This window comes from Ambystoma mexicanum, chromosome 2q (assembly GCF_040938575.1).
Source record: "Ambystoma mexicanum isolate Mex_15411 chromosome 2q, UKY_AmexF1_1, whole genome shotgun sequence".
NCBI lineage: Eukaryota > Metazoa > Chordata > Amphibia > Caudata > Ambystomatidae > Ambystoma > Ambystoma mexicanum.
The window spans coordinates 79,480,749-79,506,683 of NC_090924.1; the positions used below are offsets into that span (position 1 = coordinate 79,480,749).

The 25,935-nt window shown below is 47.1% G+C and overlaps 1 protein-coding gene across 2 annotated transcripts in view; it reads left to right on the forward strand.

Moving 5' to 3' along the window:
* The window catches only part of XPO6 (exportin 6), a 1,073,945-nt gene that overhangs the window by 593,528 nt on the left and 454,482 nt on the right, over nucleotides 1-25,935 (forward strand). For both annotated transcript variants that reach the window (XM_069646882.1, XM_069646883.1), the window contains exons 12-13: nucleotides 24,803-24,872; nucleotides 25,480-25,639. In XM_069646882.1, the coding sequence (XP_069502983.1) occupies nucleotides 24,803-24,872; nucleotides 25,480-25,639 (230 nt within the window). The remainder of the gene's footprint in view (nucleotides 1-24,802; nucleotides 24,873-25,479; nucleotides 25,640-25,935) is intronic.

The following is a 25,935-nucleotide window of genomic DNA, read 5'->3' on the forward strand; positions in this document are numbered from 1 at the left end:
TTTCATGTAGGAAGTAAAGGGACTTTACCCTCCCATTTCCAGCTCCTGTATGGTCATCTCTACTCTTCCTCATCTCAGTAGGTGTAGCTCTCAGTCTTACAGACTTACTTGGTAGTAGATGATCGGCCATTGGGGTTCTTAGTTCAATGAGGTGGGTGAGCTGTGGAATGGGGGTTGCTATACTGTGTTCTCCTGAGATGTCCTCCCTGATGCCCAGAGGGAGAGTCTCTCCCCATGAGGTCCTCCTGCTGCATACCACCCCCACGGGTACTATCGGGTAGCGGCCTCACCTCCATTGGCCTTCTAAGAAGGGGCTTCCCCTCAGGGAGAAGTGACGACATCCAGGGAATTGTTATACTGGATATTGTATTTGTGTCCCGTCGTATCCATGTTTCATGGTGGGACCAGCCATCTTTGTTCGACTACATCCACTTTATCTCAGAGCTCACAAAGGCTTCCCTGATTGAATGAAATCTGGTTCTAGACCGCAAGTGTCTACCAAAAAACTCAATCCACATCTCTGTGCGTTTGCATACGAAACGGGAATTAGATTAGTCTCCCCTGATTCAGGGATGTCATACGTTCCATAGTTGCATGGATTGTGAATAGAAAGGCTGGAGTTACAATCGGCTCTGTGAACGTCCTGAGCCGTTAGTGAGTCTATTACCTGCCATTTTCTTGTGCATTGAGAGGGAGAAGACTTTGCCAGGGAATCCATACCGGAAGCTCTGCATCGTCCCCTGCCTCTTCATATGCAGAAGAGCAGTTCCAGGTATTTGTATGACTTCTGAAACTCCTGAAGCTCTACAGTGGATGGTTCCAGCTGGTCGGAAAAAAGCAATCACTGGACTTGTCAAACTGGACCTTGCTGCTGCCCTTGCTCTTTGGGAAACCACCATTGGCCAGCAATGCAGCACTAAATCCTGGCCAGAGCATCCACTTACATCTCCCGAAGGGTCCTTGTGTTAACTTGATGGTGTTCTTCAGTACACCAACTTGTCTTCTCCTAGATCGATGGTTACCATCTTGGGTCGCCAGTATCTACATCTGTATACCCTGCTGCCTTGAGCCACGATCTATCGTAAACCAGACATGTAAATTAATCTATGCACCTTCATCCTATGGTCCTTTTCTTAGCTCTTCAGAAGCCTTGTTCTATGCCTTAGAGGTCTTTGGACCTCTAATCTGTTACTGTCATTCTTCAGTACCTAGTAGCTTCACCTGTAGACATTTCCCATAGACACTGCAACTGGCTTTTTCAAATCTTGGATTTACCTCTGCAATCTTCCTTCGAGGCTCTCCTCTTTGTTCACCAAGTCAAAATGGGCTCTGATGAGGTCCATTGTCAACATCTGCCCAGCAATTGCTCCTCTGCAGCTTCCCTCTGATATTTTTAAAGTTTTATGCTATATAATCGGGAAATGGTTATTTACTTTATAAGTTTGTTTTGGTAATTTTTGGTTTTGTCAACCACGATTGCCTACACTACCTTTAGTTTGGCTCCTGTTGATCGTACAACCAACATTTAGATGTGTGTGCGCAGTGCTCCAGATAAGATTTTAAGGTGGGAGTATTTTACTGCCTATTTTTAAACTTTGAGATTAAATGTGATTTCAAGAGAGTAAAAATGACTTTTCTCCTTTGCAAGAGTAAAATGTATGACATCCAGCCGACGTGTGAAAAAACGATCGAAATCATTCCCACGCAACAGCTTTCTGCACTGTGACAGAATACACCTTTCATTATTTCTCGAAGGTCTGGCTATTTGATCTCTCCTGTATATATTTAAATTTATAACACACAAAAACCTAGTCCATTACATAGTAAAGCAAACATGAATTGTATTGAGTGTTTTGAGGTTAGATAGCAGCATTATCTTTTGATGTTTAATGAAAGTCCTCATTTCCTGGAGCTGTCACTACCTAATGGTATGCCAATGTTATGATACAACAGTGCAGAGAGGTAAGGACTACATGCTAAATTCTATACCTAATCTCATGGTAAAATGGATATTCATATAGCACTTTTGGCAAAGCGCTGTACATAGAACATATTTATCGCAATTATCACCAAACCGAAGTTGTGCTCCTTTATCAACCCTGAAAAGGATGAAAGGCTGAGTTGCCCTTGCTGGGATTCAAACTTGCAACCTACAGATCACACACAGATCACAGCAATGAGCGCTCAACCGGCTGAGCTATCTTATTGGCTAGCATCGTTCAGTGGTCGGTAAACAGAGTATCGACTGAGGTATAATAATCATAGTGCCTAGATGTTGGACAAACCATGTATGAAGTGCTGCATAAAGTTAAATACCCATCTGGATTTTCACAAGGACAGGTTTTGCAGAGTTTCTATTTCAATTACAAATGTAACTTTCTTTTGTTTGCTCTTGAACAGCGCTTGCACTTCCTGGAGGGTCGGGTTTTGGATGTTTTAATGGTTGGCTTGAAGATTTGAGAGGCTATAAACCCGTGTGATTGGTATAATGACAATCACTCACCCTTGAGCAAAGATTGTGCCACCACTGACCATTTATAGTAAACCCCATTGAGTGCAAGGTTAAATGGATGTACACTAGACCGTGCATACTCCTAATTCTACACACTGAAGTGTAAAAAATGATTTGCCTTTGCATGATTATGCACCGGAAGCGAACACCGCCAGTGTCCTGCTGTGTCCTGCTTTCCTGTTACTCTGGGTGCTGTCGGCAAGGAGAAGCTGTTTGCCGCGTGGAAACACTCTTGTTCCAATTTCAGTTTCACTCAAAGTAACTGCTCGCTCCCTTTGTTTTGGACTTATATTGGGACTTGCGTTATCTGCTATGCTCCACTAAACTCATCTTTCCTTCGATTATAGCCCCACCTCCTCTGCCTAGCATCCAATGTACAGCACTGTGTCCACGTACAGTGCACGCACCGGAAGTGAGCACTGCAAGTGTCCCGCTGTTGGGCTGTTTGGTGGTGCGGGTCGGTATTCCTCTTGCATGTCACTGCATAGTGGAAATTACTTTAGTTTTGGTCCTTGGAAATCTGCCTGATTGCCGCCTTATTTTGCATGCTGCAATAACTGATTCTGCAAACCTTCTGTGTTGTCACGTATTGCCGATGTGAACTCTGCTTCAAGTAACCCGACATTCATTCTGGGTTATGTCTGTTGTGTATGATATATTATCGGATTCTTGGGCCGACCTATACTGGCTCTTTCAGTGCCTTTGAACGTCATCTGATGACGCATTTCGATTGAAGAATTTATGTGACTCTTGAATATTGGCTAGTTTAACTGGAATCGCTTTTTGACCCATACTGTATTAAGCCAACACCTGCTCAAGCCCGTTTTTGGCATGGGTGCTGTGGTGGCATTGTTATCCCTCTAAGTCTTGGTGGTGGAGGAGTACAGTATGTATAATGCTGTGTGTTGCAGATAAGAGCAAAGGCTATTCTAATAGCAACTGCCATATTTCTAACTGTTTTGAATGCGGTAATACAGACTAGAGTGCTCTATGCTGTCTTGCAACAAATAAGTGTGTAGTGGATTAGTTCTAGATCATTGTTGCCGAAGCTAACCCAGTCTTAAAGCCTGAGTGTTTAGGTAATGTGTTTAGGGCCTTGCCCTCGTACACAGAGTGTGAAATTAGAAGGACTGAGGATGTATGAAGACATCCTCTCTGCCCCCCTTGTTCTCACACCCGTGAAGGGCACACTGCAAACGGCACACTGCAAACGGCTTTAACTATGTCACTCCCGCCGTCCCCGGAAGAGATTAGTGATTCAGCGATGATGGAACAAGTTGAGAGGGACGGTTCACGGCTCCTCATTGATTCAGTTGTAGAAAGTGGTTTAGCGTTGGTGGATAATACAGGAAATTTGAGAGGGTGCAAACCTCTGACCCTGAACATTCCTTTAGGGATACTCCGCCAGCCTTCCAGTCGGGGGTGGATTCATTATTACTACTATCTTAGTACCCCATGGTACTGGAAGAGGGTGGCAAAGATCCGATTTCAGCTGTGCAAGCCAATCAAGACAGTGGGGGGGGACAAGGGATATCGTCAAGAAGCAGAGGCATTATTACCTATACTTTCAGAATTAAAACTTCATACGAAATGTTTGCACGAGATAACTTTAGTGCTTGGAAAACTTGCTATGGATGTGAGTGGTTTAGCAAAGAAGTCTGTATAATTTGACCAAATCCATATATCACAAGGACAGGAAGTCGAAATAGTGACTGATAACATTGTGCAGGGCCACATTAAAAACAGTCCTACAACTGTACAGAGATTAGGGGTGGACCCTAACAGTGAACAGGGGAAAGAAATCCCTACTAATTTATTGCAATCACACACAAACAAGAGGAATAGGAAAAATAAACACGCCAACAATCAACAATCTGCATTAAATATGGGGGGGGGGGGGGCGAAAAAGAGATCAAACAGAAATTGGAGATCACTGGTCATGGAGCAAGTTGTTGAACCAGTATGCATTGGGGGTGGACTGGATACCGACCCTGAAGTGGAATCCGTGATTGATCTAGGGGAGTGGCAAATTAGCAAAAAACACCATATCTGAAGAAATGAAACACAAAGGAAAGAAAAAAGATGACAAAAACAGTGATGATGGACTTTAAAAAGCTGATTATACCACCATAAAAGCGGAAATCAGCAATAATCCCAACCGGACCCCAAAGCAGGGTCCCAAACAGCAAATTGATAAGGAGATATATCAACTGTTCACTAAGATCCCTACTAAGGTAGGGAAACAGTCGTCTGGGAAGCCCTCACGGTCTGAGAATCTCAATATATAGAGGGGGTCGATCTTCAGATTGGACCTACAAATTTTCAGGAGGTTTTCAACCAACAGATGGGCCTCACTCTCTCTTCACATGCTAATTCTAGATCTGACTCTAAGTCAACGGAAAGGGAAGATCTGATAATGATGGATGTATTAAAACAGGATGTTGAAATAATTAAAGAAACTGATAATTCAATTATTGGAAAACGGACAAATAATCCTTCACTGAAGGAATACATCATGGTTCAACATCTAAAATCCAATAAACTCCCTCCTGAAAAGTCTACGGTCACACCTCAGCAGGAAGGGGGGGGTGAAGAGGTATGCATTCTAAATGACACCGGGCCGTTATCCATAGATGAAATTACCCCAGAGGCTGTAGGTAGTGAACAGGAAATGAAAAATAATAATTCTATTCAGAAATCATTGGAGTTCGTCATAAAGCTGAAAGATCGGGAACAAAAAGAGGGGGGTCCTCATTAGTGCGGGCGCCTATGTCGATCTATCGGTGATCTAAAGAATATTCAATGGTTGGACCATACGTTCACTGATAATCCAAGCATACTCCTATACTATCTATTTGACTATGGAGGACCACCCTCATTAAACAGAGCGTGTTTTAGCTCTGCTGAATGAGATTCCATCCCTAAGATTACTGACATCGGCAGATCTAAAGTTGATTGATTTTATACATCCAGAATGGTACAATTATGTTTTGTATAGTGTCTATGATGCGGTATTGCGGGAAGCAGCAGAATTTAACAGGTTGGGATTTGATATTCTTATACATATACGTAATTACTGTTTGAAGATATGCGCCCTGTTGCCTCCGGGCCTGGTTTGCGCTATACAAATAAAATAAATACAAATAAAAAATTATGTTTGGGGCAGGCTTGCAATCAGTTAATAGGATAGAGTAAGAGCAACAATTTAGGAGGGTAAACCAGGACTGGAAGGTCCCGGAGAAGGAGAAGCACCGATTCTCAAATGGAGATGATGAGCAGAGCTGGAGAGGGCTCGCGCTCTCCGTAAGAGTTTCTATATACAGTCTTGGTCTTGTGGAGCTCCAGAGGCATGGCTCACCTCTCTTCCTCCAGTGATATATGCACTTACTTAAAAAATAAAAAAAAATCAAATATAGTGTGCATTCAGGAGTCGTGGATGACCGAAAAATGTAATCTCATTGGCTTTCAATGTTGCTTCCAGTTAGCACAAAAGGGTACTAGAGGACGCCCCTCTGGTGGTCTAGTATTAGCAATTGGGATTGAGTCCGGTTGGAAAATCCTGGAAGATTTTGGCCGAATAAGGGGTATGCTAGCAGTATTAGTGGAAGTAAAAGGACATTGTATATCCTACTTGCTGATAGTGAATATATATTGGAATCTGCTCCATGACCACCTGCTGTTCATTGAGAAGATTAATGATCTTTTGACAGAAATGACAGTCAAATATTCGGGTCTTCATAAAGTGGTGGCGGGGGTTCTAAATGTGGAGATTCCATCAGGAATGACATGTAATCAAGAATTAGAATCATAGCTGGTTATATTAAGAACCATCAATGTAGACGGCAGGCATAAAATAATAGGAGAAAAAATATAAAACAGACTGACTACCCCTTTCTAATGCTCCTGTGAGATCACAGGTTTAGGTACAGAGGGGCTGCTTATTTATTTAGCAGACTTCACACCTATTGGGAGAGAAATAATTTCAACTGGATACATTGTAACAATCATCAATCACTTTAATGTTAATTCATAAAAATATATTAAAAAAACATTATTGGCTTCTGCATGGACCAGTCATACCTTACATACCACTCACAAATTTTACAAACACGGGGTTAAACTATTCGAATGTTCATTGGACATATAGCTTGTTTACAATATGTATGACATAGGAAAAAATGTATTCCGTTTCCCTTTGGACTCGAATGCATTTGTATGCAAGGTATGACTGGTCCATGTAGAAGCCAATAATATTTTTTTTATATATTTTTATGAATTAACATTAAAGTGATTGATGATTTTGTTACAATGTATCCAGTTGAAATTATTTATCTCCCAATAGGTGTGAAGTCTGCTAAATAAATAAGCAGCCCCTCTGTACCTAAACCTGTGATCTCACAGGAGCATTAGAACGGGGTAGTCCGTCTGTTTTACATTTTTTCTCTTTGTAGACTCTCCCTTCCATCAGACTTGACCCCCCCCGAACCCTCCGATAACAAAAATAAGGGAGTACCCATATATAATCTCCCATAAAATAATAGGAGCCACCAATGGAACAACTAGGAAGCGCTTTCAGGGACATATATGGCTTAATCTATTCATGAACTGGGGCCTCCATGTTAATTCGATTCTAAGTCATGAGCTAAAACTGTTTACATGGTCGGTAGGGCACAGAGTATCCGCCATTGATCACATTTTTATGTCGTATTGCCTGTTTGAAGCATCTTATAAATTTAAAATACTAGATACATACTGCTCTAAGCAGCCATCGCCCCTTAGAAGTTTCTATCAAAATGTTCTAGAACATGAGTATCTTACACTGCTGTCCCATAATATTGGAGCTAAACTCCTCAAAAAACAGAATAAGATTCCAAAATGGCCGCCGAGCTGAGCAGACGTGCGTGAGCGGAGCTCCGTCTTCCAGCTCGCGGCTGCATCATCAAACACAACAATAAAGCACCGAAGTGGCCCCAGATGAGAGCGGAACCTGGTGGTCCAAGCTCGGAGTAGAGGAGGCGTCCAGAAAGTTGCAGCAAGCACAGAGCAGACCCCCTCGCAGCAACCGCAAAGTGCCCCTCATAGAGGAGTGCAGTGCCCGGAGATCCCAGACTGAGTGAGAGGCGGAGACACTCTGGGGTGGCCGGATCCACAGCAGCGGCACCGTGCAGACGGAGTGAAGACAGTCGAAGCCGGGACCCTCCCCAGCGGGAGGTCGAAGCAGAGAGCCAGACCCCCGGCCAAGACTGAGCAGGCGCCGGAAAGGAGGGAGGCACACACCAGAACCCAAGGCACACGCAGCAGCTGCGTCGGAACAAGTAAGGTGTCCTCGGGGACTCCTGGAGCGGGGCAAGGCGGAGCAGAGGATCGGAGACGGGCCCCCAGCACCCCAGAAGCAGCCGATGAGGAGACTGGGCACAGCCAGCAGAGGGAGGCAGAGACCGGCCCTCGCGGACACGCACCAGGAGGAGAGACGGCCCGAGCAGGAACACAGGGAGAGAAAGCCCAGCAGATCGCCAACGAGCCTCCAAACGAGAACCCAGTCGGGGGCAAGAGAGGTGAGGAGAAAGAGCAGGAGGGGCCTACAAAAAGGGAACAAAACTCGCGGCCTAACTCTCCGGGGAAGGCCACAGAGACCCCCAGGGGGAACCAGGCCCCCCCCACAACACTCACCAAAGAAGCCAGCGACAAGGCACCCGCTGAGAGGGGGCACAGGTAAGCCCAGAGCATTACAACAAGGAGCAACATACCCCGGGCACCGGCAGGCACAGAACCGCACAACTACGCGGAGGGAGGCCGTCGTGAGCCCGAGGGGAAGCCCAGCTCCCCCTCCACCCCAGAGCAAAACCAACGACAAGGCACCTGCTAAGAGGGGGTGCAGGGAGGCCCAGGCCATAAAAACGAGGGGCAACACACCCCCGGACTCTGAAAGGAACGGAACCGCAAAGTAACGCGGAGGAAGGCCCTCCCCCCCAACACGGATAAGAGGGCAGGGAGGACAAGATCAAGCAACAGAGAAGAAACCCCCGGCAGGGTTCAACGAACCACAATCAGATGCTCAAAACCAGAGGAAGGGCCAAAGAAAAGGGGGGGGGGGAAGAGGCAGTTCCCCTTCATCCCCAGAAGAACCAAAGCAGCACCGACCCGATCCTCCCAACAAGGCGCAACAAAAACCTCTCACAGGGGGGGAATACAGGAGATGGGCAAAAAATCATTCCCACAACATATCAGAAAGAGGCATACACCTACACCACGAGTAACCACCCAACCCTCGATCCAAGCCAGCACTGTGCAAGCACACATGTCCAAATCCAGGGGTAGGCAAGCTCAAGCTACGGCCACCAAGCAAAAACAAGAGCAGAACCTGGAGCGCCTCCGGGGATCAAACGCGACAAGTCAGAAAATAACCACGCATAATGAGAAAGGCGAAAGAACCCGTGAGGAAGAGGACAACACAGACATGACCACTAAAGAAGACACTCCTGAGTGTGAGAGGGCATGGCGCGGAGGGCACTACGCCCAAGCGATCATAGGGCCCAGAGCCCGACTCAGGAATGTTATAAGGGAAAGGGAGGGGGGACTTCAGTTGGGGTAAATAATGGGGGGAAGGGAATGGAAAAGGGGGAAAGTAAGCAAAATCGGCAAACAGGGAAGGGAATTCACCGGCACACAGCAAAAATCTACAGAAAACAAACCGAAAAAGAACCAACAAACACAGAGAATCACACAACAGGATGGGGCTGAAAATCCTTACTCATAATATCAGACGTTTAAACTCCCCAGTCAAAAAGAAGAAAGTAGAACACCAGCTACGGCAGGGGAAAACGACATAATAATGCTACAAGAGACACATATACAGAAAAAAGACAAAGGGAAAATTCAATTGAACGGATACAATCGGATCATCCATGCAAACGACGGGGAAAAGAAAGCAAAGGGGGTTCTGATAACATTTGCGGACACCCTCAACGTTCAAATTCGAGAAACCCTAGAGGATAAGCAAGGGAGATTCTTAGCAGCAAAAATTCGAATCGAGAACAGACATCTAACACTCGCCACGGTATATGGGCCAAGACCAATTCATGAAAGACGCACTGAACAAATTGGAACACTTCACACAAGAAGAGACAAACCTGGCCGGGGACTTCAACATGGCCTGGACACCAAGTGAAGAGAGATCAAACCCAAACCACTCACACCAAGGCACACCGTCCCAATCTCTAAAGAATACCATGCACAAGCTAGCACTAGAAGACGTCTGGCGGAAAATAAGAGGCCGACACTGTGGTACACATCACTCCCACGTGCAAGGCACGAGCTCCAGAATCAACTATATGTGGGCTTCGGTGAGCCTTCTAGGGGAAATACAGGAAGTAGAGACGGGCCCCATATCAATCTCGGATCACACACCCATCTATATGTCGATCCCGGCCATCCGCAAACGATCTGGACTCTGGAGATGGACCCTGCCGAGAGAAGTCATGCAAGACACAGTGATGCAGGAATCAATCAGAGGCTACATTGAGGAATAATTCGGCCAAAACAACTCCCCAGAAACTGAGAAGGCCACAATATGGTAAGCCTTCAAAGCAGTAATGAGGGGCCACCTGATGGCTCTAAAAGCACAAAAGGATAGACAATCTCGCAAATGGGAAGAAGAACTGGAAAAAAACTTAGCGGAGATAAGGGAGGAAATAACAATCAAGCACACCCAGAAGCTAAAAGAGCCTACAGACATATACAGGGCCAACTGGAGGCAATCCGGACCAAAAGGGCTGAAAACCACTTACTACACCTAAAACATTGGTACGCCATGAAAGCCAACAAAGCAGACAAATTACTGGCAAGACAATTGAAAGGGAGACAACAAAGACAAACGGTAACAGCTTTGAAGGATAACAACGTCCAAGTGAGCACACAATCAAAAGACATAAAAGAAATATTTAGAAGCTACTGCCAAAAACTATACGTGTCAGACAAACCCACAGCGACAGAGCTGATAAACTACTTAAAAGACACAATTACATCAGAATACCAGTCAACACTCAACGCTCAACTTACGATAGAGGAGGTTACGAAGGCGATCAAAGACCTACCCAAAAACAAGGCCTAGGGACCAGATGGCTTTACAGCGATATTCTATAAATCCTACTCGGACTCCACAAGTCCAGTTCTCACTGAGCTCTTCAACACATTTAAAGACTCAGCCAACATCACAAATACAATGAACGAGGCGAAGATTCTGGTATTCCATAAGAAAGGGAAAAACCCGGAAGACCCTGCCTCTTACCGCCCCATTGCCTTAATTAACCTGGACGCCAAACTAAATACTAAAATACTAGCCAACAGGCTCACGCCAACTGCTTCCCAAACTAATTCACCAGGACCAGTCGGGATTCATCCCAAACAGAACAACGCATGACAATATCAGAAGAATTGCCCAACTGATAGAGAAAGTGGGGATCACCAACACCCCTGCAGCCCTTCTGGCAATAGACGCGGAAAAGGCGTTTGACCGAGTAGAGTGGTCCATGCTCTTCTGAACACTGGAAAAATTTGGCTTAGGAGAAACCTATATCAATATGATACGGGCCAACTACAACTCACCTACAGCCCGAATCGCAGTGAACGGGGAACTTTTAGACACAATAAGAATTGAAAGAGGTACACAACAGGGCTGCCCTCTCTCCCCAATATTATATGCAATGTTCCTGGAACCGCTGTTGATGAAAATAAGGAACTCTCCCGAAATCAAAGGTATAACGATGGGAGGCTCGACCCACAAAATAGCAGCATATGCCGACGACATGCTGAACGCCCTTGCAGAGCCGGAAAACTCTCTACTTCCTATCATACAAATGATAGAAAACTTCGGCCGTGTCTCGGGCCTAAAGATAAATAGACAAAAATCAGAGCTAATGTTCTGGCAGGCGACAAACAGGAAATACAGAAGCGAGCAGGGGAGCTACAACGCCGTATGGCGGAAGGAGGGTTCGGATACCCGGGGGTCACGCTCACTAATACAATACAAGGTCTATATGCAGGAAACTTCCTGAATCTGATAACACAGGTGAGAAAAGACTTGGACAGCTGGAACCCATTGTCAATCTCTTGGTGGGGCAGAATAACGGTGATAAAAATGACGATACTGCCCAGACTGTTATACTACTTTCAGGCACTCCCCATAAAAATCCCGCCCACGCTCTTCAAAACACTAGCCAAAATGGTAAACAAACAAAACCCCAAGAATCTCCAACATAGCACTAACGGCCCCAAAGCAAGCGGGAGGGATGGCGCTCCCACACTTTCGAAAATATTACGAGACAGCGCAACTGTGGGTCCTGAAGGAATGGATTCCCAATAACTCAGAGACGATATGTGAAGCACAAGATAGGCCAGTGGCAAGGAAAAGCCTACAACTGTTGTGGACCAGCCCCGAACCTAGACACCAAAATCTCAGAATTAGTGAAATCATGGGAGCACCGCTGGAAATATGTAACAAGGCGACAAAAAAAGAAACACTAACAATACTCCCGGCACCCTTCATGCCGCTATTCGAGAACCCGGAATTCAAACCAGGCATAGAGAAAGAAAAATTCTGAAAATGGATAGATGCCGAATGCATAAAGGTGGGGGACATGTTTGAAAACCAACAGATCAGAAGAATCGCGGAATGCAACACTCTATTAGGCCTAACCGAAAAAGACAGATACAAATATGAACAATTTCATCATTGGCTCTCCACCCCGAGAATAACGCACGCGGCAACGAGAGATCTAACCCCATTCGAGTCCTATATCATGTCACATCCAGGAGACAAAAAAATTTGTGTCAACATTATATAAATTCATAAATGCCCAGACGGAAGACACTAACAGGGTAATTCATAGAATTTCGCACCAAAGTGGCGCACGCGGCTGGCGTACAGTGTCCCCGTGCGATACAGTGCGCCAGCCGCGTGCGATAAAATCCATTTCATCGCACGGCGTATTCATGGATTTTAGCCTCCAAAACCAGCCGTGGCGCAGAGATGCGCAGCGACCCAGCGCCAGTTACGCCCGCAAGAACGCCCTCGCGCAAGGAAAAGCCATCAAAATCCCCAATTCATCGCAAATGTCTGCGCTAACGCTGGACCAGTTCACAGGGCTGCCAAACAGCAAATGCCAAGCGGGGAACGTGTATTTCAGGGGTTCGCAGGAAGTTTCACAGGCGATTGTCCTGGGTACGTGTATATCAGGGGTGCGCGTGAAGTAACACGTGCGATTCCATCAGGGCACGTGTATTTCAGGGGTGCACGGGAAGTTCCACATGCAAATTCAGCAGGGTGTGTGTATTTCAGGGCTGCGCGGGAAGTTCCACACGCGTTTGCCCAGGGTACGTGTATTCCAGGCGTGCGCGGGAAGTTTCACACGCAAATTCAGCAGGGTATGTGTATTTCAGGGGTGCGCAGGAAGTTTCACACGCAATTCCATCAGGGCACGTGTGTTTCAGGGGTGCGCGTGAAGTTTCACACGCAATTCCATCAGGGCACGTGTGTTTCAGGGGTGCGCGTGAAGTTTCACACGCAAATTCAGCAGGGTACGTGTCTTTCATGGGTGCGCGTGAAGTTCCACATGCGAATTCAGCAGGGTACGTGTCTTTCAGGGGTGCGCGGGAAGTTCCACACGCAAATTCAGTAGGGTACGTGTCTTTCAGGGCTGCGCGGGAAGTTCCACACGCGATCGTCCTGGGTATGTGTATTCCAGGGGTGCGCGGGAAGTATCACACGCCAATTCAGCAGGGCACGTGTATTTCAGGGGTGCGCGTGAAGTTTCACACGCAAATTCAGTAGGGTACATGTCTTTCAGGGGTGCGCGGGAAGTTCCACACGCGATCATCCTGGGTCCGTGTATTACAGGGGTGCAGGGGAAGTATCACACGCAAATCCCGCAGGGTACGTGTATTTCAGGGGTGTGCGGGGAGTACTACACGTGAATTGGCCGTGTGGGTCCTCCAAGGTGTTCCCTCTACACCCTCCACGGCCCCTGCAGGCAGCCCACACCCCAGGGGACTACCCTGCACCCCTGCTCGTGTCCCGCAGGCAGCCCATCCACCGTGGGCATGCCCCCCATCCCAGCCACATGTCACCTTGCACTACTGATCAACAAAGCATGTCTCCCAGCACCCTCACCCCCCAGCACTGTGGGGCACCTGCCAGCAGGCCCCCACTCATGTCCAACTCATGTCCCCCTGCGCCCCCACCCCCCAGCATCCAGGGGCACCCTCCACCATGCCCCCACACGTCTCCCAGCACCCCCACCCGTGCAGGGCACCCTCCGCCAGGCCCCGACTCATGTCCCCCAGCCAACACGTCATTACAATCTAGATCCCTGGCCCTTATGGGCTGCCTCCACATGCCAAACACCCACCCAAGTATTGCATCCACCCACTTAGAAATGGCACTTACATGATACAACCCCAATGGCAAGTAAGTAAATGAACACATGTCCCTCACAAACACACAATGGGTGTCAGTGAATCTCAAAACCCATATCATGATTTGCATGAAACCAATGAGATAATACACATTGAAGTTTGATGAAGAAAATGTATTAAAAGCAACATAAATGGAATCAAAAATAAACAAACGACAATGGGAATTAAAAACCAAAAGCAGCATGTCCGTAAAATAATGTAAAACCACAAATCGTAATCCAAAGGAAAGGTGTCCAAAGTCACAGTTCAAAAAAGTAAATCCAATGGAAAATCCAAACCGAAAACCATTGCTCCATGGGTAAATTCCAAATAAAAAAATAAAATCCAACACTCGACTATATACAGATAAACAATCCAGGGTCCATGATCCCAACAGAAGAAATGAAACCTATCTAATAATACTACCTAATAAAAAAAAACTATATACAAAAATGTGGTCCATTGTCCAAAAGGTCCAAAAAAATTAAAAAGCAAAGGAAACCTAACACTAACTACATAACTATTTACAAGGGCAGCGGGCTAGTCCGACGGCTCACTGGTTGTTGTCATGGGCCAGGGCATCATCAAACTCCTGTTCAATGGCTTGGAGGCGGGCATGTTCCCTGGCCGTGAGGTCTCGCAGGGATAATGCAGTGTCCAGCTCCAACTCCCTGCGAATACCCTCGAGGCACTCAGCCCGCCTCAGCGCCCTCCGCATGGAGTTCTCCGCCCTGACCATTGTGAGCCGTTCCTCCTCTGCCCGCTGCCGCTCCGCACCTATCTGCTGGCCCAACCGCTCCCACACGGAAGACACTCCCATTCCAGGGTTCTCCTGCCCTCCGGCCGATGCCTGCACCCCTGATGTTGATGGCCCCGAGCCATGATGCCTCCCACGTCGAGCCTGCTGCTGCCTCCGACGCAACTGCCTGTGCCAGCACAACGGCATCCAGGCTGATGGAATCCACTGATGCCGTCGTGCACGTGCCCTGCCCGATGATGCCGTCACATCCTCCATATGCTGGGGTCCAGTTGCTGGTGTGTCCACTCCTGCTGGACCTCCGACTCCCGACTGTGGCAGGGATGGGATCCCCACTGAGTTGGCTGCGTTGGTCGGGGCAGGTCCACAGGGGGCCCTGGTGGCAACTGGGCCGGAAGACGGCACAGCGAACGACTGGCGCATAGCCTCCACAGAGGAGGAGAGGGTCGCCAGAGTGCCCGACACATGTACGAAACCCCCGACCATGGCCGCACCCAACTGGGCCACGTTGGCACAGTGCTGTTCGTGATGACGTGCGTGCTCCCCCCGGGAAGCACGCACCTCATCACGAATGACACCCGTGCGCAATGCGACACCAATCAGGACCTTCTCCATACGGCCACCGGTCCCCTCGTCCGCAGGTGGAGGGGAGTCAGATGTCATGGACATCACCCCTACCTGCGGACGGGCCTGGGATGGGGCATCCCTGCTGGTGCATGGTGGTGCAGTCACAGTGTCAGGGACAGTGACATGCACAGGCACCTCCACGGTGACCTGTGCTGCCTCCTGCCCCTGGACTGCACCACTTGCACCAGCAGGGATGCCCCCACCAGGCCCCATGTGCGGCTCAGTAGCGGCCTCCTCCTCCTCCTCTGTGGAAACCACCAACCTGGATGGCTCCACCCCGTCTTCCGCCGTTGCAAGCCCCTGTGGGGGCTCACCCACCCCTTCCACTGCAGCCATGGGGGCATCCCTGCCGCTTAGCTCCACAGCGCCGTCTCCGCCCTCTTTTTCACTTTGCGCTGTGTAGAGGGAGACATAGAACACAATCATCAGGGTACTGTACAATGGTCCGCTAGACAGGAAGCAATAGCAGATGAGTGGCATTGTCAAATATCCCTTCCATCATGTCCATCCACAACACATGGGTCAGTGCAGGCAAAACACATGCAGTAACAGGCATGGCGCATGCTATGTACATTAGCAAAAATGTCCAAAGGACTCTAGAAACATACGATGTTCTTTTTGAACTCGCATGCATCATGGGTCATGTCTATCACATGCACACACTTCACCGTACTTTCATCCATGTGGACTCGTACACCCCAGACACAGTGGATGCAATGATAACTAGGCTGCATCAGTGATTCTGAACATTGTCACAGACATGGACACCATACATGCACATGGCATCAGCACCCATCCCTCACCCCACCCATGTCCAGGAACAGAGACTGGCATGCTCTCATGTGTCCATTCCGCATAGGGCTCCCCATGTTGCATTTAAACACATACACCAACCGTGTGCTTCACACATCACTGTTCTCACATGCATGACCATGATGTCCCTGCGCACACACACGCGTACATGGCCTATGTCACACATACAGGCAAGTATCAGACAACCAGCACACTGCAACATGCCCTGTCCCACACAGCAATGCTTGGCCACTTACTGCTCGACTCCAGACGGGTCTGCCTCTCAAGGACCTGGACGTGGATCGCTGGGGATATGCGTTCCAGGACCCTCATCTGATCTTCCGACAAGTGGCCCCGGCGCCCCTTAGCATCCGCTGTCTTCAAGAGGCGCCGGGCCTTGTTGAGGGTCCTGGACCTGAAGTCCTCCCAGCGCTTCTTGACATGATGGAATAGTCGGACTGCCACCCCCTCCGCGTTGATGGCAGTCACAATGTCCGTCCAGATCCGAGTCTGTCCTTCCTTGTCGGCGCGTGATGATCCGAAGAGGGCATCATAATGCCCCAGGACAAGCTCCACCAGGACACCAACTTCCTTCTGACTGAAGCTGGTGGCCCTCTGCCCCTCTGGCTGGGGGTCACCAGGGGTCTCGGATGGTGTTTGCCCTGACATGGCGACCCCCGAGGCAGGCGTGGGTGGGCAACTGGGTCCTGGGGCTGGGCTGTGGAGCGATGGTATCCCAGTCGGGAGTCTTCTGTTCCAGCAGGGGTGGACACAGCAACTGGACCCCTGCAGATGGCTGATGTGCAGGCACCAAATGGCAGGGCACGGTGGCAGCAGGCAGGCAGCAGCAGATTGCTCGTGGGAGGCTGCTCAGGGCTCTGGGGGGCAGTAATTCGGCCTTTTGGGCAGGAGCGTGGTCTTCCGTGTGCTTACGCGTGGCCAGCTTGATACGGAGTGATTTGGCATGTGAAAATTCTGCACGTCAGCGTGTAATTCGAGGAAAGGCCCTTATCGCGTCAGCACGCATACGCGATTCCATTGGACCAAAGGCCGTAAGCGTGTCTGTGACGTATTGCGCACGAGCATTGCCCTGGCAGGGCTTGAAGATCCCACGTGGATTTCCATTGCTCAGTACGTGCTTTTCGTGGGGTGCGGTGCGTGTGTTCTGCAGGCGTTGGGGTTCATACGCTATTACTTCACAGCGGGTGGGTGTTGGCTATGCGTTCTTCTACACGCAAGGCAGACGGTGAGTGGTACCCTGCTCCCCCAGGCCCGATCGCGTGTAAACAACCTGTGAGCCCCTGAAATACACGTACCACGCTCCCCCATGCCCGATCGCGTGTGGAACTTCCCGCGAACCCCGTAATACAAGTACCCTGCTGATATCGCGTGTGGAAGTTCACGCGGGCCCATAATACACATACCCTGATGAAATCGTGTGTAAGACTACCCGCGCACCCCTGAAATACACGTACCCAGGCAAATCGCACTGCTGGGGTTTGGGGGGGGGGGACATGAGTGGGGGCCTGGTGGAGGGTGCCCCTGGATGCAGGGAGGTGGGGGTGCACGGGGACATGAGTGGGGCCTGGTGGAGGGTGCCCCACAGTGCTGGGGGTGCAGGGAGACAGGAGTGGGGGCCTGGTGGAGGGTGCCCCTGGATGCAGGGGGACATGAGTTGGACATGAGTGGGGGCCTGGTGGAGGGTGCCCCACAGTGCTGGGGGTGGGGGTGCAGGGAGACAGGAGTGGGGGCCTGGTGGAGGGTGCCCCTGGATGCAGGGGGGTGGGGGTGCACGGGGACATGAGTGGGGCCTGGTGGAAGGTGCCCCTGGATGCAGGGGGACATGAGTTGGACATGAGTGGGGGCCTGGTGGAGGGTGCCCCACAGTGCTGGGGGTGGGGGTGCAGGGAGACAGGAGTGGGGGCCTGGTGGAGGGTGCCCCTGGATGCAGGGGGGTGGGGGTGCACGGGGACATGAGTGGGGCCTGGTGGAGGGTGCCCCACAGTGCTGGGGGGTGGGGTGCAGGGAGACAGGAGTGGGGGCCTGGTGGAGGGTGCCCCTGGATGCAGGGGGGTGGGGGTGCACAGGGACATGAGTGGGGGCCTGGTGGAGGGTGCCCCTGGATGCAGAGGGGTGGGGAGTGCAGGGAGACAGGAGTGGGGGCCTGGTGGAGGGTGCCCCACAGTGCTGGGGGTGGGGGTGCAGGGAGACAGGAGTGGGGGTCTGGTGGAGGGTGCCCCTGGATGCTGGGGGGTGGGGGTGCAGGGGGACATGAATGGGGGCCTGGTGGAGGGTGCCCCTGGATGCTGGGGGGTGGGAGTGCTGGGAGACATGCATTGGTGGGCAGTAGTGCAAGGTGGCATGTGGGTTGGCTGGGGGGCATGGCCATGGTGGATGGGCTGCCTGCGGGACATGTGCAGGGGAGCAGGGTAGTCCCCTGTGGTGTGGGCCGCCTGCAGGAGCCGTGGAGGGTGTAAAGGGAACAGCTGGGAGGACCCACACGGCCAATTCACGTGCGGGACTACCGGGCACCCCCGAAATACACATAGGCTGCTGGATTTGCGTGTGGAATTTCCCGCGCACCCGGAGTACACGTACCCTGCTGAAATTGCGTGTGGAACTTCACGCGCACACCGAAATACACGTACCCTGCAAATTTGTGTGTGAAACTTCCCGCGCACCTTGGAATACACGTGCCCAGGCCAATCGCGTGTGGAACTTCCCGCGCACCCCGTAATACACGCACACGCTATTTTTCACACAGCGGGTGTCCGTGTTTGTCGGTACCCCTTTGCACCTCATTTGCCCTAGAGGGCCACAGTATGGATCATTCATCATAGCTGTATATGGGTGCTTTTTGTTAGCGCACATTTTGGCGCACATTTATTTCAGGCGCAGGGATGCTACCGCCTGCTTTCTTGTGGCGTACTTGTTTGGCCCTGTGCGCATCTTTGACCGTGCGCTGGTTTGCCCTATTCGATTCCATGAATACGAGTTGTAGGCAAGCGTGTGGGCGTTCCGCGCACTTGCCTCCTGTACTTCCCCCGTGACGCCCATATTTTCACGCGTTGTTCCCCATTCCGAGTGTTACGCCCCATGTTCCACCTACTTTTGTTATGTGCGCCACGCAGCCGCCGTGGCGCACGCCGTTGGATGACCTGTGCGCCGCGCACTTTTTCAGCGCACATCCAATATTTTTCTCACGCACGGACTTCCATGAATCGATGTGCGCTGGTTTCCCTGCGATTTTTGCAGTTGCACTGCGATTTTCGCACTTTTACTGCGAATCGCATGTTTTGGCACCGCTGCGCCGGAATTTTCGGCGCACATTAATTCCATAAATCGGCCAGTAAATGGCAATATATGAAGAGATGGGAGACAACGCTGGGGAAAGAAATCACAAAAATACAATGGGAATATGTCTGGCAAATAATCCCAATTTGGACACGAGTGATTCAACAGAGAGAAGCATGGACGAAGATAATGATCCAACGGCACTATATGCCAGAAAGACTGCATAGAATGTTCAACATGAAACAAAAGAAAAGTTTGTGGGACTGTGAGACAGAGGGCACATGGAGACATATCTTGTGGGAATGCCCGAAACTGCAAGACTTCTGGACAGAGGTAAAAACTCAAATGCAGGAGATGTTTAAAGGGGCAGAACGCTTGAACGAAGAGGTGTGGTATGTGGGACCCCAAAGACAGGACGTTGACTAAGGCACAGAAGAGGAACTTCATGGGTCTCCTCCTTGCCGTATGGGTAACCATAGCCCACAGCTGGAAACAGAAATCACTACCAGGTACGCTAGATTGGCTGCAGACGGTATGGCAGTTCATAGCAATGGAGCGGATAACATATAACATCCAAAGGGACCGACAAAACCTTCTAACAGACTGGGGGCCGGTGCTAGAGCACCTACAAAGTGACTATATGCAACAATGGTGTCCACACAAAATCAGAATATTAGACATGTTCACATGAGAGACAAGGCTAAGGACATACCAATTTGGTGATCAACATTAAGCAGCCGGTGGAGGGGAGGGGAGAGAGAGGGGAAGGTGGGTGGGGAGAGGAACACGGTTCAAGTCTCACTGTTTTATGTTTGTATCATTCATAAAATGCAATAAAAACAATTTTTAAAAAATCAGGATAAAATGTCACGAGGGCAATGTAAGAAAATTAAATGCGGTGTTCGTGGCGGATTTTCAAAACAGTTGCCTCGAAAAAAAGAGCAGTCACGTTCACACACAATTTTACGGGATACATTGACAACATAATTGCCAATTCAATTAAAATGGGGCCTAAGGCGGTGGTCCCAATGAATCGTTAACATGTATACAATTCAGCAGTTAAATTACACAAAAATAGATGTAGAAAGGAGATTCATAAATTGCTTTATAACAATGGAAGTGAGGAAAGAGGGAATTTGTTGCTTAAAACAGAACTTGAGAAACTGGCTTAAGGGCCATACAGTACACATGCTTCAGTTAGATAATGAAGCGATGTTAATGGGCCTTAAAGACGGCACTACCAGACAATATTGGCATTTGGTAAACAAAATCGAATGCTCTCAAGCTTCTGGGCAAACAAATTGCATTTCCCAAGATATTTGGACCGGTCACTTGGGGGTTCTTTATGCTGAGAGATCTCCTTTGCCGGTATCTATGGCATCAGTAAAATATCAACCATGGGTCTGTGACTTTACAGTATCTGATATAATGGAGTTAATTCAAAATTCAAGTTGCTTAAGAGCAGCTGGCCCCAGTAGATTATTGAACGTTGTCTTTAAGGCGAGCCCAGAGATGTGGTCGAAAGCATTAATGATGCTGTTCTCGGAAGTTGTGCTAACAAGGCAGATACCGGTATCATAGCGTCTATCATACATTGTTCCTATCTACAAAAAAGGAGATAATAGCTTAGCGACCAATTATCGCCTGATTGCATTAATGGATGCAGACTCAAAAATATTCTCAGGCTTGATCCTGAAGAAGATAGTCGAATGGTCGGATACTAACTCCATTCTTTCTAGTAGACAATTTGTCTTTCGGAAGGCGATGGGGACCCAGATTGATGGTTTAATTATTACACTACTTCAAGAAAAGGCATGGAGAAAAGAGGCCGGGCTCATTTTCATAGCAGCAATGGATAGCGTTTGATCTTGTGGACCGAGTATTGTTATGGTCCAAACTTCTCAATTGGGGTATGCCCTGGGTGGATTTTGGGTATACTTATTCAGCTCCACGAAGGATCATTAATTCAGGTGCGGCTGAATGAGGGTTCACTTTCACAACAGATAAAAAATGGTAACAGGCTTAGACACGGGTGTATATTTGCCCCCACCCTCTTCAATCTATCCGTATCAGAGGCTGGTGAAATACTAGATGCTGCATCTATGATCTCGCCAAGAATTGAGAGAATGAATATCAACTGGTGCGCTTATGCCGACGACTTCCTATTAATAGACTGCGCCAATAGGTTTACAGCGGAAAGTTAAAGCTTACGCTGACTATTTGATTCGCAATGGTTTGGTTGTAAACAAAAAATAATCTATTATGCGCCTAAGTAATCTAATAAAGCCATCAGCATTTAATTGGTTCCTAAACCAACACAAAATGACTATAAGGAGATCTAGGCAATATCAATCTAGGATTCCAGTATTTGATTCATCGAGTAATAAACAATATTGGAATTGTATAATGGAATGTACTAGTCGTATGGTACCCCAAATGAAGAAAGTTTACCAAAAAATCTTTAAGTATTCATTGATCCCATTGTTGTGTTTTTATAAATTAAAGATCATACCCTAGCTGTTCTATGGACTTGAACTATCATATATAAAGGTCAAATCTGATCTCTGTAGAATAGAGGCAAAAATATGGAGAACACTGATCTATTGGCTCCTGAAATGCATTCCATTGGAGGCAATCAAATACGAACTAGGGCTCCAATCTGTGACTAGCATAGTAGAATGGAGGAGAATCTCCTTATGTAGCAATTTAATGATGGAAACGAGACAAAACCTATATTGTGAACTAGGTCTCAAATTAAGATATGGAATTCCAACTTCCTATTGGTTAGCATCCCTACAGATCAATTGTATAATGGCTCTCACTAAAATAGCGAGTTCACTTGATGATCTCTTGACTAATCCAGTATGAGTAAAAAATAGATTACAAAATCATGATTGGTCTTGTACGATGGATCGCCTCAAAGACTCAACACTGTACAATCAATGGGTTTCTAATTGGAAACCAATGGGAACAGCTGAATCGTATTTAGTATGTTTCCCTGACCCGTCTTGGAGTATTGACTACATGAGGTATTGCGTCAATGTCCTTTTAACCGGTGAAATAATTGAGATTAGGAATCCGGCTGGGGGAGTGGAGGAGGGCATGCCTTGTCAAATTATGCAAGAGTGTTACAGATAAAGAAACACTGAGACTTCTAGTACTGGACTGTAATTCACTTATACCGGAAAGATTGCTAAATTTGGTAGGTTTGTGTCAAATATAGAGAGGGTATATTCAGATATAATTTGGTGGGAAATGGTTTATGGCAACTCAGTAGCAGTGAAGTTGACATTGGTCCGATACTCATCAGAGGTATGTGGACTAGTCAACAAGTGATTTAACATCCAAAGAACTATAATGAAGTGGGATGTAACCTGGGGACCCCTTTATTATAACTGTTGCAGAGGATACCCAAGTCTGTCCTCGAGGAAAACTACGCTTGCAGGAAATAGCAATACTGATGTAGTATGACATCCTAATAAACAGTGAGAGGATAACGTGACTCGAATTTGAATTGAAGAGGTCTGATAGTGTTGCATAGTAAGTAATGTTTACTTGAGTCTATGTACCTTTATGACATACAGACATAGACTCTGTGGAGATAATTGCACTACAGTGGATGTAGAATGGAAAGGATCAGGGACACCCGTGCTTTAGGGTATCTCTTGTTCCAAGAGGGATCTTTTGAAACACATTTTTTAAAAGGAGTAGAGGAAATCTTTATATGAATAATAACCGAAATTTTGCTAAATAGAAAAACTGTTGACTTTGCAGATAGAGAATACAGGTTACGAATAGGTTGAAACTATTTTTAAGATTAATGGTATAAAACTAATTATGTGGATCACTAAATAATGTGGTTCCTGGAGGAATAACAAATCGAATAGAGTATAGACACTAATTTTTAGGAAGAATTCTGTGGACTTATTTTGAATGTTAAATGTATGGTTGAATTATGTGATTTTATGTTATTATTCTAAATGCTGTATAGTGCCAATTTATATTAGTATTTTTTATAAAAATACATTGTGGAATAACTATTTGATATTTGGAATAGTGCTTCCTCTGTCATCTCAAATGTACATGTTACTGTTTTAAATGTTGGATTATTGTATTTGAAATGTGTAAAATTGTCCTTTCTGCTATCTCTAAATTGATATGGTTAGTATTTGAAAAGTTGTTCTATTTAAAACTATAACAAAAAAATGATTATACACGCAGCACAGGAACTCTGAAAAATACAATTGTGCAATACTGGTTTGCTTTCACTGGAAAAAGAAGCACGATTTGTTACAAAAGATGAATTTTCAATTGCAACTTCGTTTTCCATCTTAATTATACAATCCTAAAATTCCAAGAAAATAAATATACACAGTGCTTCTGTTTTGTGTTTTGCTCCATGAGCATCTACACACAACCGCAGAAGCTGAAAGCAAAGAAACTATTCCTTTTATCACAGTGTCCAGTTTCTTTTTTTGAAAGGCTTCAGAGAAATACATTCTGTTTCAAAGGCTTTTCTCCATGGTTTGCAATTACATCCATGTAGATAAAAATCAAAAGAAGCATTCTGGTTTCTGTCAAGTAACCTAACCTTTGCACAGCCCTCTGCTCTAAGTTTGTGCATAAATGTACACAGAAAAATAGTAAAGCTGTCGTATTTACAAGATTTTCATGTGTAAAAAGGCCTGCTACAAATCTAATCTGCAGGCCTCTTTGTGTCAGTATTTGTATGGGCTTAAGGCGAGGTGGGAGAGGAGGATATGAGTGCAATTGTATGGCTAACAGGTGTCAAACTAAAGGTAGTCAGATAAATGTGGTTGATGACACCACATAAAGCCCTTTTTTTTCTAGGGGTAAACTTTTAAACTAATCAAAACTATTCTAAAGCATGTGAACTTTTACTTACCTGTAAAGAATTGTTGAACACTAGTTTTCATTGTTGTCCTGTCTCTTATGGGTCACCTTTTTTTGTTTTTAATGTTGTGTTTCGAGGATTACATTTTTATATTTATTTTCTGCAAAGCATATTTAGTGCTTTTTTTCCATGTGGCCATTACTATGTTTGATCATATACGTGTACTTTACGACCTCTACTCTTTTCCATCCTGAGAGTTAAGACTTGACTGCTCTGGCAGCTACCACTGTGAAAGTCAGAAATTACTAAAGAAATCCCTGCCTAACACTAACAGGTTGAACTCTCCAAGCCCTCACTAAAGCACTTCTGTGTAAAATATTTCTAAAATCTCAGGGACCCTAATGTACAACGCAGGAAGAGAGCTGGTTCTGCTGTACCAACCGCTATGTCCGTGAACCAGCTTAAATGGGTCCATTAGGTTTCCTTGCCTGAATTCTCATTTCTTCCTTTTCAGTTTTCAGTGCTCCAAGAGAACTTGGATGTTTATCTGGGATTGCAACGGTTCGTCGTCACTTCTGGCACAGGTGAGCATCTTGCAATGTCCTCCTTTTCATTGAAGTGTTCACTATGTACATTGCCATGCAGCTGTAGCAGCATATATAATCTTTAGTGCATGTAGTGAATATATAGTCACAGCTGACAGTTCGAGTGGGCATTAATAAGGGCTGGAAGCATATACTATATTAGGGCCTACATGTGGGTAAGACTTTTGAGAGGTAGCATTCTTATTGGGTGCACCATCTATCAGTGGCTGAGTTGCTTACATCTGTCCGTGTTATAAGTGTGTGTGTTTAGTGATGGTGCTTGCAGTGGCCATACCTTTTTGCACTTCTTCTGTTTAATAGTCCGGGTGCCACTAGCCATTTGCTAGTGATATTTGACTCTTGGCGAGCAAGAAATGGTGTGCTGTGTACATGTATAGCATTGAGGCAGCAAGTAACTTTTTATGGCTGGCCAATAGCTCGCAACTTTAATTTTTGCCCCCCGAATAGTGGCTATGATGCTGAAAATGGACATTATTTAAATTGACATCTTGCAGCGCTGACAGTACAAACCATTATTTAAATGCATCATTATTTTACTTTCATTTTTCTTTTGCAATTTGAACTGAATAATATAATTCCTTTTCAGGCCATAGGCTCAACGTCACAGCAGAGAATGATTGTCGGCGGTTACACTGCTCCCTGCGTGATTTGAGTTCCTTGCTGCAGGCCGTTGGTAGGCTTGCAGAGTACTTTATTGGAGACGTGTTTGCCGCCAGATTTAATGATGCACACACAGTGGTGGAGCGGTAAGGATGATGAAATGTTACATATAATTGCATCACTGGAGGAAGCACCCACACCTGTTTTAAGTAACAGTTGCTCCCTGCATGTATTTTTGAGGAGGTATCCCCGAAGCAGCCATTCTTGGGTATCCCGGTTTATTAGTGAACTGCGTATAGAAGTGTGGATGACTCTGCACAAAAACTAACCTATCAGAATTGTTCTTTCAGTAAGTCATCCAATTACACTGGCGTGCATTAGTAACCTTTGCTCCAACTCTGAAAAACACAGGAGCTGCAGGCCAGCTACAAAGATTAATCTA